Source organism: Phyllobates terribilis, unplaced genomic scaffold, assembly GCF_046119375.1.
Source record: "Phyllobates terribilis strain yellow unplaced genomic scaffold, ASM4611937v1 Scaffold_5__5_contigs__length_657084704, whole genome shotgun sequence".
Classification (NCBI taxonomy): domain Eukaryota; kingdom Metazoa; phylum Chordata; class Amphibia; order Anura; family Dendrobatidae; genus Phyllobates; species Phyllobates terribilis.
In genome coordinates, this window is record NW_027362765.1 from 202,316,643 (window position 1) to 202,336,554 (window position 19,912).

At 46.5% G+C, this 19,912-nt stretch overlaps 1 protein-coding gene across 2 annotated transcripts in view; it reads right to left on the reverse strand.

Moving 5' to 3' along the window:
- The window catches only part of LOC141272722 (deoxynucleoside triphosphate triphosphohydrolase SAMHD1-like), a 203,678-nt gene extending 183,979 nt beyond the window's left edge, over positions 1 to 19,699 (reverse strand). For both annotated transcript variants that reach the window (XM_073683726.1, XM_073683725.1), the window contains exons 1-2: positions 19,589 to 19,699; positions 19,320 to 19,388 (exon numbers count right to left, since the gene is read on the reverse strand). In XM_073683726.1, coding sequence (XP_073539827.1) covers positions 19,320 to 19,336 — 17 coding nt within the window. In that variant the 5' untranslated portion in view covers positions 19,337 to 19,388; positions 19,589 to 19,699. The remainder of the gene's footprint in view (positions 1 to 19,319; positions 19,389 to 19,588) is intronic.
- Positions 19,700 to 19,912: the final 213 nt, after the last annotated feature.

Consider the following 19,912-nt stretch of genomic DNA (forward strand, 5'->3'; position numbering starts at 1 on the left):
TCAAGCGCTACAAAGAAACTGGCTCACATGAAGACCGCCCCAGGAAAGGAAGACCAAGAGTCACCTCTGCTTCTGAGGATAAGTTTATCCGAGTCACCAGCCTCAGAAATTGCAGGTTAACAGTAGCGCAGATTAGAGACCAAGCCAATGCCACACAGAGTTCTAGCAGCAGACACATTTCTACAACAACTGTTAAGAGGAGACTTTGTGCAGCAGGCCTTCATGGTAAAATAGCTGCTAGGAAACCATTACTAAGGACAGGCAACAGGCAGAAGAGACTTGTTTGGGCTAAAGAACACAAGGAATGGACATTAGACCAGTGGAAATCTGTGCTTTGGTCTGATGAGTCCCAATTTGAGATCTTTGGTTCCAACCACCGTGTCTTTGTGCGACGCAGAAAAGGTGAACGGATGGACTCTACATGCATGGTTCCCACCGTGAAGCATGGAGGAGGAGGTGTGATGGTGTGGGGGTGCTTTGCTGGTGACACTGTAGGGGATTTATTCAAAATTGAAGGCATACTGAACCAGCATGGCTACCACAGCATCTTGTAGCGGCATGCTATTCCGTCCGGTTTGCGTTTAGTTGGACCATCATTTATTTTTCAACAGGACAATGACCCCAAACACACCTCCAGGCTGTGTAAGGGCTATTTGACCAAGAGGGAGAGTGATGGGGTGCTACACCAGATGACCTGGCCTCCACAGTCACCAGACCTGAACCCAATCGAGATGGTTTGGGGTGAGCTGGACCGCAGAGTGAAGGCAAAAGGGCCAACAAGTGCTAAGCATCTCTGGGAACTCCTTCAAGATTGTTGGAAGACCATTTCCAGTGACTACCTCTTGAAGCTCATTAAGAGAATGTCAAGAGTGTGCAAAGTAGTCATCAATGCAAAAGGTGGCTACTTTAAAGAACCTAGAATATAAGACATATTTTCAGTTGTTTCACACTTTTTTTGTTAAGTATATAATTCCACATGTGTTAATTCATAGTTTTGATGCCTTCAGTGTGAATGTACAATTTTCATAGTCATGAAAATACAGAAAAATCTTTAAATGAGCAGGTGTGTCCAAACTTTTGGTCTGTACTGTATATGTTTCAAAAATTGGGCTGATGTAAAGTAGACATGTGGAAAATGTTATTTATTAAGTATTTTTTTTTTACATAACTCTCTGATTTAAGGGCATACAAATTAAAAGTTTGAAAATTGCAAAAGTCACATCGATTAAATTTTACCACTAGCAAGAAGTCTGATTTTTCATAAAAAAAAACATTCTTAGAATCAGTGGGATTCGTTACAGCGTTCCAGAGTTATTACCTCATAAATTGACACTTGTCAGAATTGTAAAATTTGGCCTGGTTATGAAGGTGAAAACAGGCTCGGGGTTGAAGGAGTTAACATCCCAGCAAAAAAAAAAATAACAATGTATAGTAGACATGTCGAACATGTATTTATTAACTATTTCATGTGGTATGACTATCTTTTATAAGAAGGGCATAAAATTCAATGTTCAAAATTGCACATTTTTCTAATTTTTTTTCCAACTTTCCATAGTTTCATAAATAAAACATGTGAATGGCTTCATAAACTATCACGGATACGAGTGTTATCCATGAAGACAACAAACAGTACCCGTATGTAAAAATCGGTCGTATAAATGAGGCTTTAGAATCACTCAGGTAAATGTCAAGAGAAGTGAGGTGAGTGTTTGATTTTTTTTTTTATGTATGGAGGCATGGGGCATTATATCGGGGGTGACATCCTGCATGGGGCATTATATGGGGGGTGACATGCTGCATGGGGCATTATATGGGGGGTGACATCCTGCATGGGGCATTATATGGGGGGGGGTGACATCCTGCATGGGGCATTATATGGGGGGTGACATCCTGCATGGGGCATTACATGGGGGGGACATACTGCATGGGGCAATATGTGGGGGTGGACATACGGCATGGGGCATTATATGGGGGGGGGCATCTTGCATGGGGCATTATGTGGGGGGGACATCCTGCATGTGGCATTATGTGGGTGGCACAGCCAGCATGGGGCATTATGTGGGTGGCACAGCCTGCATGGGGCATTATGTGGGGGGCACAGCCTGCATGGGGCATTATGTGGGGGCACAGCCTGCATGGGGTATTATGTGGGAGGCACAGCCTGCTTGGGGAATTATTTGAGGGACAGTATTCTGTATGGAGCGCTATATGGGGGCCAGTATCCTGTATGGAGCATTATATGAGGGCCAGTATCCTGTATGGAGCATTATAAGGGGGCCAGTATCCTGTATGGAGTGTTAAATGGGGGCCAGTATCCTATAAGGAGCATTTTATTGGGGCCAGTATACTGTATGGAGCGTTTTATCGGGGTCAGTACTCTGTATGGAGCATTATATGGGGACCAGTATTCTGTAGGGAGCGTTATATGGGGGCCAGTATTCTGTAAGGAGCATTTTATGGGGGCCAGTATTCTGCATGGAGAATTTTATGGGTTCAGTTATTCTGTATGGAGCATTATGTGGGGTCCATTATTCTGTATGGAGCAATATATGGGGTCCATTATTCTGTATGGAGCAATATATGGGGCCCATAATACTGTATGGAGACTTAGTGGTGCCCATAATATTGTATGGAGAACTATACTGTCCGGTCTGCACTGTGCGCTGCGAGGATTTGCCGGTTTCTAAGCTATTGTAGAATTTACAATAGATATCACTCATGTAATGTAAGAAGTGAAATTTTGGCATTGTACTATATACAGTAGGTACGGAAAATATTCAGACCCCTTTAAATTTTTCACTCTTTGTTTTATTGCAGCCTATTGGTAAATTCTAAAAAGTTCATTTTTTTCTCATTAAAGTATACTCTGCACCCCATCTTGACTGGAAAAAAAGCAGAAATGTAGACATTTTTGCAAATTTATTAAAAAAGAAAAACTGAAATATCACATGGTCATAAGTATTCAGACCCTTTGCTCAGACACTCATATTTAAGTCACATGCTGTCCATTTCCTTGTGATCCTCCTTGAGATGGTTCTACTCCTTCATTGGAATCCAGCTGTGTTTAATTAAACTGATAGGACATGATTTGGAAAGGCACACACTTGTCTATCTATATAAGACCTCACAGCTCACAGTGTATGTCAGACCAAATGAGAATCATGAGCTCAAATGAACTGCCCAAGGAGCTCAGAGACAGAATTGTGGCAAGGCACAGAGCTGGCCAAGGTTATAAAATAATTTCTGCATTACTCAAGGTTCCTAAGAGCACAATGGCCTCCATAATCCTTAAATGGAAGAAGTTTGGGACCACCAGAAGTCTTCCTAGACCTGACCATCCAGCCAAACTGAGCATTCGTGGGAGAAGAGCCTTGGTGAGAGAGGTAAAGAAGAACCCCAAGATCACTGTGGCTGAGCTCCAGAGATGCAGTAGGGAGATGGAAGAAAATTCCACAAAATTAACTATCACTGCAGCCCTCCACCTGTTTGGCCTTTATGGCAGAGTGGCCTGACAGAAGCCTCTCCGCAGTGCAAGACATATGAAAGCCCACATAGAGTTTGCTCAAAAATACATGAAGAACTCCCAGACTATGAGAAATAAGATTCTCTGGTCTATGAGATGAAGATATAACTTTTTGGTGTTAATTCTAAGCGGTATGTGTGGAGAAAACCAGGCACTGCTCAACACCTGCCCAATACAATCCCAACAGTCAAACATGGTGGTGGCAGCATCATGCTATGGGGGTGTTTTTGAGCTGCAGGGACAGTACGACTGGTTGCAATTGAAGGAAACATGAATGCGGCAAAGTACAGAGATATCCTGGATGAAAACCTCTTCCAGAGTGCTTTGGACCTCAGACTTGGCCGAAGGTTCACCTTCCAACAAGACAATGACCCTAAGCACACAGCTAAAATAACAAAGGAGTGGCTTCAGAACAACTGTGTGCCCATTCTTGAGAGACCTGAAAATGGCTGTCCACCAATGCTCACCATCCAACCTGATGGAACTTGAGAGGATCTGCAAGGAAGAATGGCAGAGGATCCCCAAATCCAGGTGTGAAAAACTTGTTGCATCATTCCCAAGAAGACTCATGGATGTACTAGCTCAAAAGGGTGCTTCTACTAAATATTGAGAAAAGGGCCTGAATACTTATGATTATGTGATATTTCAGTTTTTCTTTTTTAATAAATTTGCAAAAATTTCTAAATTTCTGTTTTTTTTCAGTCAAGATGGGGTGCAGAGTGTACTTTAATGAGAAAAAAAGAACCTTTTAGAATTTACCAATAGGCTGCAATGAAACAAAGAGTGAAAAATTTAAAGGGGTCTGAATACTTTCTGTACCCACTGTATATACAGTTATATGAAAAAGTTTGGGCACCCCTATTAATCTTAAGCTTAATGTTTTCTAAAAATTGGTGTTTTTGCAACAGCTATTTCACTTTGATATATGTAATAACTGTTGGACACAGTAATGTTTCTGCCTTGAAATGAGGTTTATTGTACTAACAGAAAATGTGCAATCTGCATTCAAACAAAATTTGACAGGTGCAGAAGTATGGGCACCTCACCAGAAAAGTGACATTAATATTTAGTAGATCCTCCTTTTGCAAAAATAACAGCCTCTAGTCGCTTCCTGTAGCTTTTAATGATTTCCTGGATCCTGGATGAAGGTATTTACAAAACAATTCCAGTTCAGTTAAGTTTGATGGTCGCCGAGCATGGACAACCCTCTTCAAATGATCCCACAGATGTTCAATGATATTCAGGTCTGGGGACTGGGATGGCCATTCCAGAACATTGTAATTGTTCCTCTGCATGAATGCCTGAGTATATTTGGAGCAGTGTTTTGGATCATTGTCTTGCTGAAAGATCTATCCCCTGCGTAACTTCAACTTTGTCACTGATTCTTGAACATTATTGTCAAGAATCTGCTGATACTGAGTGGAATCCATGCGTCCCTCAACTTTAACAAGATTCCCGGTGCCGGCATTGGCCACACAGCCCCAAAGCATGATGGAACCTCCACCAAATTTTACTGTGGGTAGCAAGTGTTTTCTTGGAATGCTGTGTTTTTTTGCTGCCATGCATAACGCCTTTTTGTATGACCAAACAACTGAATCTTGGTTTCATCAGTCCACAGGACCTTCTTCCAAAAAGAAATTGGCTTCTCCAAATGTGCTTTTGCATACCTCAGCCGACTCTGTTTGTGGCGTGCTTGCAGAAACGGCTTCTTTCGCATCACTCTCCCATACAGCTTCTCCTTGTGCAAAGTGCGTTGTATAGTTGACCGATGCACAGTGACACCATCTGCAGCAAGTTGATGCTGCAGCTCTCTGGAGGTGGTCTGAGGATTGTCCTTGACTGATCTCACCATTCTTCTTCTCTACCTTTCTGATGTTTTTCTTGGCCTGCCATTTCTGGCCTTAACAAGAACTGTCCCTGTGTTCTTCCATTTCCTTACTATGTTCCTCACAGTGGAAACTGACAGGTTAAATCTCTGAGACAGCTTTTTGCATCCTTCCCCTGAACAACTATGTTGAATAATATTTGTTTTCAGATCATTTGACAGTTGTTTTGAGGAGCCCATGATGCCACTCTTCAGAGGAGATTCAAACAGGAGAACAACTTGCAAGTGGCCACTTTAAGTAGCTTTTCTCATGATTGCATACACCTGGCTATGAAGTTCAAAGCTCAGTGAGGTTACAAAACCAAAAAAAGTGCTTTAGTAAGTCAGTAAAAAGTAGGTAGGAGTATTTAAAACAAGAAAATGATAAGGGTGCCCATACTTATGCACCTGTCAAATTTTGTTTGAATGCAGATTGCACATTTTCTGTTAGTACAATAAACCTCATTTCAAGGCAGAAACATTACTATGTCCAACAGTTATTACATATATCAAACTGAAATAGCTGTTGCAAAAACACCAATTTTTATAAAACAATAAGCTTAAGATTAATAGGGGTGCCCAAACTTTTTCATACAACTGTATATTTCTCTGCGGTATCTGTGCATCATGAATTGTGGTATGTGTTAAAGGGGCCCACTGAGACTCTTTCGCCCAGGGCCCACAAAAACCTGGAGCCGGCCCTGATTTAACCCCTCAATCACTGAATGTTATGTAGATAATACAATATAGGCATATCAGAAAACAAGCTATCATTCAATAATTGTAAGACCTTGTAGCAGGAAATAACTTTACAGCTGGTTTCTGATTAGATATAATAAAGGATTAAAAATTGTGCGTCACAACATTCCTTATGTATATGAGTCATGGGTATCAACAGAAAACTAACGTTGAAGTATTGTTTTAAAAAAACAATAAGATAGACATATATACCATTACCTTTAAAGGGAAGGTGCTGCCATTTTTATTTTTGTATTCATAATTATTGATTATAAAATCAATTATTTTTAATACAAAATTAAATTCACTGTTTTTTTTATTATTTTATTCAACAACTGGGGGCTTCCATTTGCATTTTCTGGTGTGTAACAGCAGTTACACACCTCAAATACGGCAAGCCCCTGTACATGGGAATCTGCAGTCAGTCTAAGACCGCATATGCTGCATTGAAACAGCCTTAGCTGTGACCTGGAACGCCCACTGGGCGGTCCAGGTCACAGCTATGGGAGGAGATCGACTCCATCTTTTTGAAGCCCACAGCTATGCTGTGAGGTCCAGTTTCCTCCTGCTACCTGGATGATGTCACAGTAGGGGGGAGGCCTCCTCCTCCACCAGGAAGCTGCGTTATGCAAAGGCTGCTGACTGAGGAGGAGAGATAAGTTGTGTGGAAGAGAGGAGTGAGCGGCTGCATGATGAAGCTGTGGAGATGGGAAGTGTGTGTTTTACGTTTTAAACACAGGACCACAGGAACACTGTATGAGTGGTCCTAGGATGTATTTTGGGGGGCAAAGAAGCATGGCTGATGTTACTACATGGGGGCTGCATGTTTGAGGACTGCACAGGGAAGGAGCTGCTGTTGAAGCATGGATGATGTTACTACAGGGGGGCTGCTGTATGGGGCTGGTTATTAGAGGGATTTCATAGAAAAAGGGCTGCTGCTACTTGTATGGGGCTGCTTATTAGGGGGCTTTCATAGGAAAAGAGTTGATGTTCCTTGAGTGGGGAAGAGGCTGATGATAGTGACGCTGCATGCTGGGAGGCTGTGCAGTAAAAGGGGGATGCTACTTGAGTGGGGCTGCATGCTGGGGGGCTGTGCGGTAAAGAAGGAGATGTTACTTGAGGGGGCTGCACGCTGGGGGCTATTCGAGGAATGGGATGATGCTGAATGCTGGGGGGTTATATGGGGAAGGGGGTGATGATGCATGCTAGGATACTGTGTGAGGGGATGATGTTCATTGTGTAGGGCTGCATGGGGAAGGGGTTAATGACAGTCACGTGCGACTGGATGCTGGGGGGCTGTGCGGGGAAGGGTTTTTGAATTTTATTGTTGCTTTTCGTAATATAAAAAGTTACACATAGTGCTGATTGTTCAGTTTTGATGGAAATCGACTTTTCCCGTATCTACACAAATCTCAGCACTACCCTTGTGAAAAGTGAGCGGAGCTTTGCAGAGACTGTCGAGCCCGTGACTTAGTGCAGCTGACAGTCATACTAATTTACAACACAGGTAGCATAAATTACGACAACCTTACTCCAGTGACCCCATACAATTCTGTCACTTTTCTGTTGTAAATTATGATGACTGTTGGCTGCGCTTTGTCACGCCCCTCTCCTCAAAGCTCCTCCCACTCTTCAAAATGATGGTGTTGCTGAGACTTGTGTACAGACAGGGAAAAGTCGAATTCTATCAAGCTGAACAATCAGCACTATGTGTGATTATTTTTTTTATATATACCGTATTTTTCGGACTATAAGACGCAACGAAGCATAAGAAGCACCCCAAATTTTGGGGTGGAAAATAGGAAAAACAATATTTTTTATAAGATGGGGGTCCATCTTATAGTCTGAATAGATATCTTACCTGGGGGGGCGGTGGAGCGGGGGTCACAGGAGCAGGGTCCTTCAGGAATCCGGCGGAAGTAGAGGAATGCTGGATGTGAGAAGTCTGTGATCCAGCAGCGGGGGGTTGCGGTGGTGGTGGAGCAGGATCACAGGGCCCTCCGTTCCCTCCCTCAGGAACCCCAGCAGCTGCAGCAGAAGAGGTGAGATGCTGCAGGGACGGTGCCTGGCTGGGGGCTGGTGTCTGGTTGTTTGCTGGGGGCCGGTGCCTGGCTGGGGGCCTGGTACTGGGGCTGGTGTCTTGCTGTGAGTGGCGTGGCAGAGCGGCTTCTGGTGCCTGTGGCCATCTTCCTGAAGCTGTGATCTACAGGACAATGGCCGTCGGTGTGGTAGAGCGCATGCGCCGGCGGCCATTTTCCTGTAGATCACAGCTTCAGGAAGATGGCCGCGACCACCGGAAAGCCGCTCACGCAGCTCTGCCTCACAGCCAGACACTGGCCCCCTTACCCGCCAAGGCCCCAGCCCCAGCCAGTTACCGGCCCGCCTCACCTCTTCATCTGATGTCGCCGCCTTCCTGATGGAGGGAGGGAACGGAGGGCCCTGCGATCCCGCTCCACCACCACCGCACCACCGGCAAGTTACGTTCGGACCATAAGATGCACCCCCTATTTTCCTCCCAAATTTGGGTGAAAAAAAGTGCATCTTATGGTCCAAAAAATACGGTGAATATATTACAAAAAGCTGTAAGTAAAATGAAAGTTTTGTTAATCAGGAAAAACTGAATTTTGCAGAATTGTTGGCCCTATAGAAATACATAAAAAATTATGTAAAAAAATTATTATATAATTTTTTTATGTTTACTCCATTAAAAACTTGAGCAATACCCCCAAAAAACATTTACAAGCCAAAAAATCTTTACTTTTATAAAGCTGGTTCAATATATTACTTAATTTTTATTCAAGAGAAAAAAACTCCTGTGAGCTCATTACTTCCTGCACCTCATTATAACCCAGGCTCCTCACTGCAGTGACTCCATTCTAGCCAGTCCTGTAATGAGGCGACTAGAATGGAGTCTGAGGAGCTGCTGGAATCACCTCCATTCTGGTCCTGTCAGTGCTGACCCGTCTACATTGGAGCTGCTCCTGTGAGGACCTCGTTAACAGCAGCTCCGGTCACCTCAGTACTGAGCCGTCTACATTGGAGCTGTTCCTGTGAGGACCTTGCTACAGCAGCTCCGGTCACCTCAGTACTGAGCCGTCTACAGTGAAGGCTCCGGTGAGATCCTCAGTATATCCGCTCTATTCTAGTCACCCCAGCACTGAGCCATCTAGAGAGGAGCTGCTGGAAGGGGCCTCACAGGAGCTTCCAATCTACACACAACCGTGACAGGAGGTACCAGGATGTGGAGGTCCAGGGCAGGGCTGTGGAGTCGGAGTCTGTGTCCATTTTGGTGAAGCCGAAGTCGGTATAAAATGGACCGACTCCAACTCCTAAAATATATAATAAATTGGGTACAGTAGTACAATGCAGTTTGTGGGGAATATGTTTTTCATAAGAATTTGGGAAAGTTATGAAATGTCCTATAAATGTTTGTCCTGTTCCTGATCTAAGGGTCTAGACTTTGAGCTAATATGAATCTGTGCTACAGTAAATTTATCACTTAAACATGAGCCACGTATGAGGGAGTCGGAGTCGGTGTCATGGAAATTGAGGAGTCGGAGTCGAAGGTTTGGCTTACCGACTCCTCAATTTGACAAAGTATCTCACACCATCCTTATTGAAAAAATGGCCAAGTATGCAATGGACCAGGCAACTGTTAGGTGGAATCATAACTGGCTTAGTGATCGGACTCAAAGGGTGGTTGTAAATGGCTTCACATCCAGCTGGATGAATGTCTCAAGTGGGGTACCACAGGGCTCCGTCCTGGGACCTGTATTGTTCAACATCTTTATCAATGATTTAGATGAAGGAATTGAGGGTAAACTGATTAAATTTGCTGATGACACAAAGCTAGGAGGGATAGCTAATACTAGAGAAGAGAGAGAGAGGATTCAAAAAGACCTAAATAAACTGGAGCAGTGGGCAGCAACCAACAGAATGGTTTTTAACAGGGAAAAATGCAAAGTACTACATCTGGGCAATAAAAATGAAAAAAGCATATACAGAATGGGAGGAATAGAGCTAAGCAACAGTACATGTGAAAAAGACTTAGGTATACTAATAGATCATAGACTGAACATGAGTCAACAGTGTGATGCAGCAGCAAAAAAGGCAAATACAATTCTGGGATGTATTAACAGAAGCATACAGTCTAGATCACGTGAAGTCATTATCGGTCTTTACTCCTCTTTGGTCAGACCTCATCTGGAATACTGTGTACAGTTTTGGGCACCACATTTTAAAAAAGACATAGACAAACTGGAGCAAGTTCAGAGAAGAGCAACCAGAATGGTGACTGGTCTACAAACCATGTCCTGTGAGGAACGGTTGCAGGATTTGGGAATGTTTAGCTTGCAAAAAAGAAGACTGAGAGGAGACTTAATAGCTGTCTACAAATATGTCAAGGGCTGTCACATTGTAGAAGGATCATCTTTATTCTCATTTGCACAAGGAAAGACTAGAAGCAATGGGATGAAACTAAATGGGAGGAGACACAGATTAGATATTAGAAAAAACTTTTTGACAGTTAGGGTGATTAATGAGTGGAACAGGCTGCCACGAGAGGTGGTGAGTTCCCCTTCAATGGGCGTCTTCAAACAGAGGCTGGACAGACATCTGTCTGAGATGATCTAGTGAATCCTGCTTTGAGCAGGGGTTTGGACCAGATGACCCAGGAGGTCCCTTCCAACTCTACCATTCTATGATTCTATGATTCTATGATTCTATGACTCCACAGCCCTGATCCGAGGTAAGGTGAGTATTGGTGGCGGTGAGCAGTGCTCGCAGCCTCATGTTAGTAGAACAACACCAGGCTGCTGATCACTGCTCGCCGCCTCCATTTTCAGAGCACAGCAGGGTAGTCATCACGCTCCTGTGCTCTGATCACTGGCTCAGCTCTGCTATATCAGTGTAAGTCGCTACAGGAGCCTCATACTGAGATAACAGACCATGTATCTAATGCCCATCACATTACAACACTGCTCCCATAGAAATGGACAGAGCGGGGTCACACATTACACCACTGCTCACATAGAAGTGTACGAAGCAGGGTGACACATTACACAACGGCTCCCATAGAAATGGACAGAGCGGGGTCACACATTACACCACTGTTCCCATAGAAGTGTATGGAGCAGAGTCACAAATTACACCACTGCTTCCATAGAAATGGACAGAGCGGGGTCATACATTACACCACTGTTCCCATAGAAGTGTGCGGAGCAGGGTCACACATTACACCACTGCTCCCATTGAAATGGACAGAGTGGGGTCACACATTACACCACTGTTCCCATAGAAGTGGACAGAGCGGGGTCACACATTACACGACTGCTCCCATAGAAGTGGATGTGTAGCACCCTGAGGATTCGGCTGCTACAGGGGTATTACGCCTCAAGCCAGAGGTGTGGTATTCCACTCCCGGGTAAGGATGGAGTGTGGAACTGAGCTCAGTTAGCTGCATACACTACATACATCCCATTTCCGGGGGACAGACCGACGGTACTCCCACCAGTTTATGTGCAGGTACGACAGTGTCTGTCCCTGGCTGGAGTGGGAGGGGGGTGGAACATCCCAGTAGTGTAGGGGCAGATAGGGGGAGCAGTCTGGGTAAGGCTAGGAGCTCATTGGGTGCTGGTCACCTGAGCTCACACATAGAGGGAGTATATAAGGTGGGCACCATCTTAGATCAGGGTCAGTCTGTCAGAGTTTAGTCAGAGGAGCAGAGCAGAGAAGCTCAGCCAGAAGGGTTGACAGGGAGTTGTGGTTCCGGCTGGGCCCAGCTCCAAGGCCAAGTCTGAGAGAGGAGTCAGAAGGACCCAGAGAGAAGGAGAAGGAACCCCAAGACCCCAGAATACAAACAGCAGGGTGAAGGGTTGGCACCCAGGGTACCGGATCCCAAGCTGGCAGAGGACAAAGCACACCTTAGCCAGAGACCGGAGGTCGTGGGCAGGATCTGCCACGACCCTCACTAAATCCACTAGGAGGGCATACCAAGTATAGGGTCAGGGAACCCAGAAGAGGTGCACCCACCAAGAGACCCGAGGGAGCCAGACATAGGTGGATCCCTGGTGAGAACGGCCAGAAGAGAGGGAAAGTCAGACAGGAGCTCAGGACCACGCTCCAGAATTGCTTGGGGGTTGGCCGAGTCCAGGACCTGGTGGACGCAGCACGGCTCGGGTGGTCGCTTCAGGCCAGAGTGACCATAAGAACACCCGTAAGTAAAAACCCCTGAACTGCACAGCCCGACTCTGAGTCTTCTTGCTGAATCATCCTGCACCTTCACAACCACCATCTTCTACATCTGACCCCCTGAGGCTATACACCTCCCGTTGGGGGTTATACTACCAGAGCTGCACACATACCAACAGCCTCAGCGGACCCTTCTGCAGCGGCGGCCTTTTGACCGCAAATCAACGGGTGGCGTAGTCGACACTAAGGACCTTTAACAACATCTGTAAAGACTGCCACACACTGAGTTTGACACCCTGGGCACGGACCGGGTCGCCGCCACTCGGAGACTACAACCCCCATCTGATCCGGCTCCGGGTAATCCCCAAACAGCACTGGCCCAGGGGGCGCGTCAGATGGAGCGGGGGTCACACATTACACCACTGCTCCCATAGAAGTGTATGGATCGGGGGTCACACATTACATCATTGCTCCCTTAAAAATGGACAGAGCGGGGTCCCACATTATATCACTGCTCCCATAGAAGTGGACGGAGTGGGGTCATGACTCGCCCAGGGGAATATGGGGGGGACTCGGTACCCGGGCCTTTATCTTCTTAGGATGTCACGGCGGTCGGCTCCCGGGCCCGTACCCTGGGGTCACTCTTAAAAAGGGGTTGTTGCTTGAAGGGATGATAAACGGTTTTGCCTCGTGACGCCACCTGTGGTTTCTGGTAATGAGTACCAGCGCTGCTGCAAACCTCTGGAGCAGGTGTTAGGGCAGCTGGGTTGGTGCGGCTCCCCACAGGCAGAGCTCAGCTCCAGGGCAGTGTAGGTGCAGATGGCGATGCTGGGTGTTGTAGTGCAAGAGCGATAGCGTGGTAGAAATAACTGACAGAAAGAGTGGGGTGCAGTCATCAGAGTTTACTCACAGTTATTCAGGTTTCTCAGGTAGCACTAGATAGCTGACAGTCTCCCACGTCGCGCTGCATTTACCAGGCAGGGGGTTCAGCACTCCCTCGAGTTTCTCAAGAGCACTTAACGGGACCCCTCTCTGTATGTTCCTTTCTTAGCCGACTTCCTGCGCTGGGTCTCTCCCTCCTGCCCTGTGCCCCGCCACACAAAGTCCCGAACGGGTACCTTGAGATCCCTCTGGGCAACTTGAAGTTCCCGGACCTTGCTTGGTGCCCTTTTCGATGGCTTAGGTGCAAATGTGGCAACTGCACCTTGAAAGTTCAGAAGCCTCCGGTTTTCTAGCTGAGACGTAAAGTAACTCGGCCAGTCCAGGGACCGGTTCCCTTATTGCGGCCTGATCCCTCTGACACCTGGCAGATTCGGGCGTACGGGTGCCGTCCTGCACTCACCGTACCCCCTGGGATCCCTTCTGTTACTGGAGCCTTCCGCCCTTGCTCCCACTCCTTTTCTCTCCCTTGGGCATGACAGGCCAAGCCTGCCTCCTGAGCAGAGCTCCTGCAGAGCCCCTGCTCCTTCCACTTCTCCACCTCAGACTGAACTCAACTCCCTAAAAAAAGATGGCTTTCCTATATATATATATATATATATATATATATATATATATATATATATATATATATATATATATATATATCTTCAAGTGCTCCCCTGGTCTGCGTCCTCTACCCACACCCACTACTTGGTTCCCCCCTCACTTTGGGTTCCCGCCACTCCAGCCAGGGACGGGGCAGCAAAAGAAGTGCATAATGCCCTTCCAGCTGGCCTGGAGTAGTGTAGTGTTGAGTGCAGGTGTTGGGGTCCCGGGCAGTACTCCATCCTTACCTGAGAGAAGGAGATGCCACACCTCTGGGTGAGGTGCAGTACCTCTGTGGCGACTGAACCCTTAGGGGCGCCACATTCCCCCCCGGCAAAACACAGCACGTCCGCAGGCTGGAACACGGTATATTACAGACATGCAGTTTTTAGATGCATCACATATAAGATTATAAACAAATGCTTTCTTCCCTTTATGGGAGGCACTTTTTCTTAAACGTTACTGGTTACTTTTATCAAAAACATTATAAAACTTTATTCAAGTATATAAAACATTTTTCATATAAGACATTCTTCTTAAAGTTACAGTGAGTCCCATAACCAGGTGTCCATCTCACTGGTGAAGGTGCAACATGAGTAGCATGAGGAACCCGTCTGAAAACCCTTAACGTAGGCCTTGGGCGTGGCTACAGGGCATAAGTGATCCAGGTGTTGGACCACGTCTTCGGCCACGCCAAACAGGTTTTTGTTCAGTGGTCTCTTAATATAAAACCAATAGGGGGCACTTTAATAAGTGCAACTATTTACAACGGACAGTTCTCGGCTGCTCACAGTCCTCAGCCTGCAAGTCTCTATACCCTCACGGGTAACTAAAGGCACACATTATTTTTTTTAGTTCACACAAAACAAATTTTCTGTACCCTTACGGGTACCTATTTTACACAGTGTTCAGTCCCACTTACTGTACTTAGTAGTGGTGTCCCCGCCTGGGGGGGGTACTTCTGGTTTTTGCCGACTGACCCAGCCGGGTCATCAGCCTCAGGCTGCAGGGGCATGTCCTCTTCCTCCTCGACCACACGATGCACTTGGAGGGCATACTACCCCCGTTCCCCGTGGTGCCTGGTATACGTGACATGGTCACCGGGGTAAAGATTTCGGTCGGGATGGCCCTGTTCCAGGTGGGGCTCGACATCCCGCCGATTAACAAAAATGTCCCTATCAAATTGCGGATCTCGGATAAAGCCCCATCCGGCGTCCAGGTCAAACTTAACTATTAGTCCCTCCGCACGGGGACTAGGCTGGACTGATTCCGTTTGGCGGACTTGAGCTTTGGGGGCCTTGTTCCGGGCCTCCATTTGCTCCCAGCGCACCCGCCGGGTGCGCCGTTCCTTCGCCAGTTGCAGGAGTTCCTGTCTGCAGAATTCCTCCCTCTGCAGAGCTTGGGCCTGGGTCTCCTGTGGGAACCCCATCTGGTCCCCCCCCCCCTGGTTGTCCCACCTAAATTCTTCTCCTTCTTAGCGGGCAGCCGGAGGTGTTGGTACAGGGATTAGAGGGGGTTCTTGCTGCTCCTCATACTTGGCGGACCAGTCAAAAGAGGGGGCTCCGTACACCCACTCGGGTGCCGGGGCTGGCGGTTCTGGGAGGGAGCCGAGCAGCAGGTCCGTGGAGTCGGCGCCCGGGGTTGGAGGTTCCAGGCTCAGCGGCTGCTCTAGGGCGTACGCGCCCGGGGACAGAGGCTTCTGCAGGATGCCCAGGAGCAGATCAGCGCTTTCAGCGCCCAGGACAGGGGAACTTCTCCTACCTGCTCCTGTGCTGCACGCAGCCTCCTGGCGGTCATCAGGCTCCGCCGGGGCTGGGGTGCCGCTTGTGGCACGCAGCGCTGGCTGCCGCCGGGTTGCGATCTTCGCCAGCAGCTCCTCCTTCAATCTGGCAACAGCTGCTTGCTGGGCCTTCTCCACTTGCTGGCTCAGCTCCTGCACTTCAATCTGACAACAGCTGCTTGCTCGGCCTTCTCCACTTGCTGGCTCAGCTCCTGCACTTCAGCCTGGAGGAATTTGGCATCCTCCGGGGACCGCTTAGATATCGCTCCCTCCAGGGTGAGGGGGGTTACTTGTTGCTGCAGGCCAGAGGCGGAGGCTCGGTCCTGGCTTCCGTCCATGCTGGCTGCCGGGTGCGGTCTGTCTAGACTGGTTAAGACCACACCCTGTCTCCACTGCTTTTCTCCTCCCCCTCTCCACTTTCGGGGGAGGTTCCATGGCAGCCTGTTGTCGGTCACTCCTAGGGGCGCCCCCCCCACTTTGATAGACACATCTACATACATGGTCACTGTTGCTTGGGGCGGGCCTCGCTTTTGGCGCCATTCTGGGACTCGGCCCATAATGGGAGGTGATTCCTTGTTTTCTTTGAGTACACACATAATGGCGCCCGTTCTTCTGGGGCGGGCGCCACATTGAGTAAAGAAAAACAGTCTCTAGGCGCACAATACCCGGTGATAACGGGTTTTTTTGAATCCTGTTCGTGACGCCAGGAAGAGTATGACTCGTCCAGGGGAATATGGGGGGACTCGGTACCCGGGCCTTTATCTTCTTAGGATGTCACGGCGGTCGGCTCCTGGGCCCGTACCCTGGGGTCACTCTTAAAATGGGGTTGTTGCTTGAAGGGATGATAAATGGTTTTGTCTTGTGACGCCACCTGTGGTTTCTGGTAATGAGTACCAGCGCTGCTGCAGACCTCTGGAGCAGGTGTTAGGGCAGCTGGGTTGGTGCGGCTCCCCACAGGCAGAGCTCAGCTCCAGGGCAGTGTAGGTGCAGATGGCGATGCTGGGCGTTGTAGTGCAGGAGCGATAGCATGGTAGAAATAACTGACAGAAACAGTGGGGTGCAGTCATCAGAGTTTACTCACAGTTATTCAGGTTCCTCAGGTAGCACTAGATAGCTGACAGTCTCCCACGTCGCACTGCGTTTACCAGGCAGGGGGTTCAGCACTCCCTCAAGTTTCTCAAGAGCACTTAACGGGACCCCTCTCTGTATGTTCCTTTCTTAGCCGACTTCCCGCGCTGGGTCTCTCCCTCCTGCCCTGCGCCCCGCCACACAAAGTCCCGAACGGGTAACTTGAGATCCCTCTGGGCAACTTGAAGTTCCCGGACCTTGCTTGGTGCCCTTTTCGGTGGCTTAGGTGCAAATGTGGCAACTGCACCTTGAAAGTGCAGAAGCCTCCAGTTTTCTAGCTGAGACGTAAAGTAACTCGGCTAGTCCAGGGACCGGTTCCCTTATTGCGGCCTGATCCCTCTGACGCCTGGCAGATTCGGGCATAAGTGAGGTGAGTATTTGATTTTTATTTTTTTTTAATGCATGGGGCATTATATGGGGGGGGGGTGACATCCTGCATGGGGTATTATATGGAAGGGTGACATCCTGCATGGGGCATTATATGGGGGGTGACATCCTGTATGGGGCATTATATGGGGGGTGACATCCTGCATGGGGCATTATATGGGGGGGTGACATCCTGCATGGGACATTTTAAAGAGAGGGGGTGATATCCTGCATGGGGCATTATATGGTGGGGGAAACGGACATCCTGCATGGGGCATTATATGGGGGGGAGGTGACATCCTGCATGGGGCATTATATGGGGGCGATAGGTGACATCCTGCATGGGGCAATATATGGGGGGAGAGGTGACATCCTGCATGGGGCATTATATGGGGGGGAGGGACATCCTGCATGGGGCATTATATGGGGGGGAAAGGGACATCCTGCATGGGGCATTAGATGAGGGGGAAAGGGACATCCTGCATGGGGCATTATATGGGGAGGAAAGGGACATCCTGCATGGGGCATTATATGGGGGGGAAGGGACATCCTGCATAGGGCATTATATGGGGGGGAAAGGGACATCCTGCATAGGGCATTATATGGGGGGTGACATCCTGCATTGGGCATTATATGGGGGGTGATATCCTGCATAGGGCATTATAAGGGAGGGAACAGCCTGCATGGGGCATTATAAGGGGGAACAGCCTGCATAGGGCATTATGTAGGGGGAACAGCCTGCATGGAGCATTATTTGGGGGCCAGTATCCTGTACGAAGCGTTATATGGGGGCCAGTATCCTGTATGGAGCGTTTATGGAGGTCAGTATTCTGTATGGAGCGTTATATGGGGGCCAGTATTCTGTATGGAGCTTTATATGGGGGCCAGTATTCTGTATGGAGCTTTATGGGGGCCAGTATTCCGTATGGAGCGTTATATGGGGGCCAGTATTCCGTATGGAGCATTTTATGGGGGCCAGTATTCTGTATGGAGCATTTTATGGGGGCCAGTAAACTGTGTGGAGCGATTCGCTGGTTTCTGAGCTATTGTGGAATTATTTTTCATATTTTCATTAAAAACAAATAAGAATTTTTTTTTTAAAAAAATCAAAACATTAATACTTTACATTTTTTTTAATTGTTGAAAAACATTTTTTAAGGCACCTTCCCTTTAACTAAGAGCTGTCAAAATTTGGACAATACATTTAACTAGTAATGAAGCATAATTTCTCTATGGAGATTTAGCCTCTATGATAGCTTTGTATTCAGTGTAAATATCTATAATGCTTCCCTGTTTAAAAGGAGCCTATCTCTACCTTCCCTTAATTTATGACAGTTTACCTGTTTTATGGTGTATGCTAAAAATGATAACGTGTCCTTATTGTGAATGTGAAAAAATGCCTAGACACATTAGACACATTCACTAGACTTTCTATTGAAGGGGCCATCTATTACAGAGATGCTCACAAGAATGTACTCTAAATTTATGCAATGTAAATCACACATACTTGAGATTGTACTTGGTGCGCTTGATAACATAAACCACATACTAGATCATTACAATGTGGAAAACTTTATATGGCACATTCCTTTTAACCTTAGATAAAGTCACCAATGTATATTCCACACCAAAAGATTATTGAAAGGATTATCATATGAAAATATAAATTGTTCCTCCCACCATCAGCAGGTTTGAACACTTTGCCCCCTTAAAATTCCAATCTTTTGTATTCCAGTCTTTTGCTCCTGATCAGGAATAACAAAACTTATGTAATGTATTCACAACAATCATGGGAATACCCACTATACTTAGAAAGTTTTAAACACGTCTACCCTTCTTAGACACTTCATGTGGATGACATCAACTATTTCTCAATGTTAAAATGAAAAACAATTTCTGCATAAACATTAATCTTTACCTAGACTTGCTTGTTTTACCATGCAAATGATGGCAAAAATTTGCCTCCATGGTCCCCGTACTCCTCTCAGCAAAAAAGAAATGCCAGGAGTCTAATGTGGGACTATGGCATCAGTACATGACGGGTGAGTTGTTGTTTTTTTTTTTTTTTTTTTAGAGCACACTGGGTTCACTTTAAACTAATACAAAGTAGTGGACAAAATGTTAAAGCTCACTTAAGGTTTGTGTGAAACACAATGTTGATGGGCAGCAGAATATTTGCAAAGAGTAGTAATGGTAAGACATACCTTTGTTGGTTCCTCATCGTTTCTGTCTGCCATTTGAATGCTGTAGATTCTAAGGATGATGCTACAAAACTAGATAAGAGAGAAAATATATTTCATTATTGACAATATTGTATCAAGAAATTATTTAATTTTATTGATGGTTTGGTGTAATTTTTACAATTTTAAATTGTAATACTTTTGGAAGTCCATAGTCATATTACATCGTGCATTCCTCTGTATCTAATTAGTCTTGCGCTTTACCCTTTTGTAAGAGTTGTCTTGACACTTACCAGTGTATGTAAGGTACTGGAAAAGGAACTGTTTGTGTCGATAGAATACAAGCACTCTGAAGATTCTATATAAAGGACAGAGCTTTATATAATAGGTATGACATAATGGTTGCTAAGAAACATCAATTTTTGACTCCACCTCGGTTCTTTCATGTTCGTATTGTAATACAGATCTGTTTATTTCTTTCTGGTAATTATACACTGCTCAAAAAATAAAGCGAACACTTAAACAACACAATGTAACTCCAAGTCAATAACACTTCTGTGAAATCTACCTGTCCAGTTATGAAGCAACACAGATTGTGAATCAATTTCTCCTGCTGT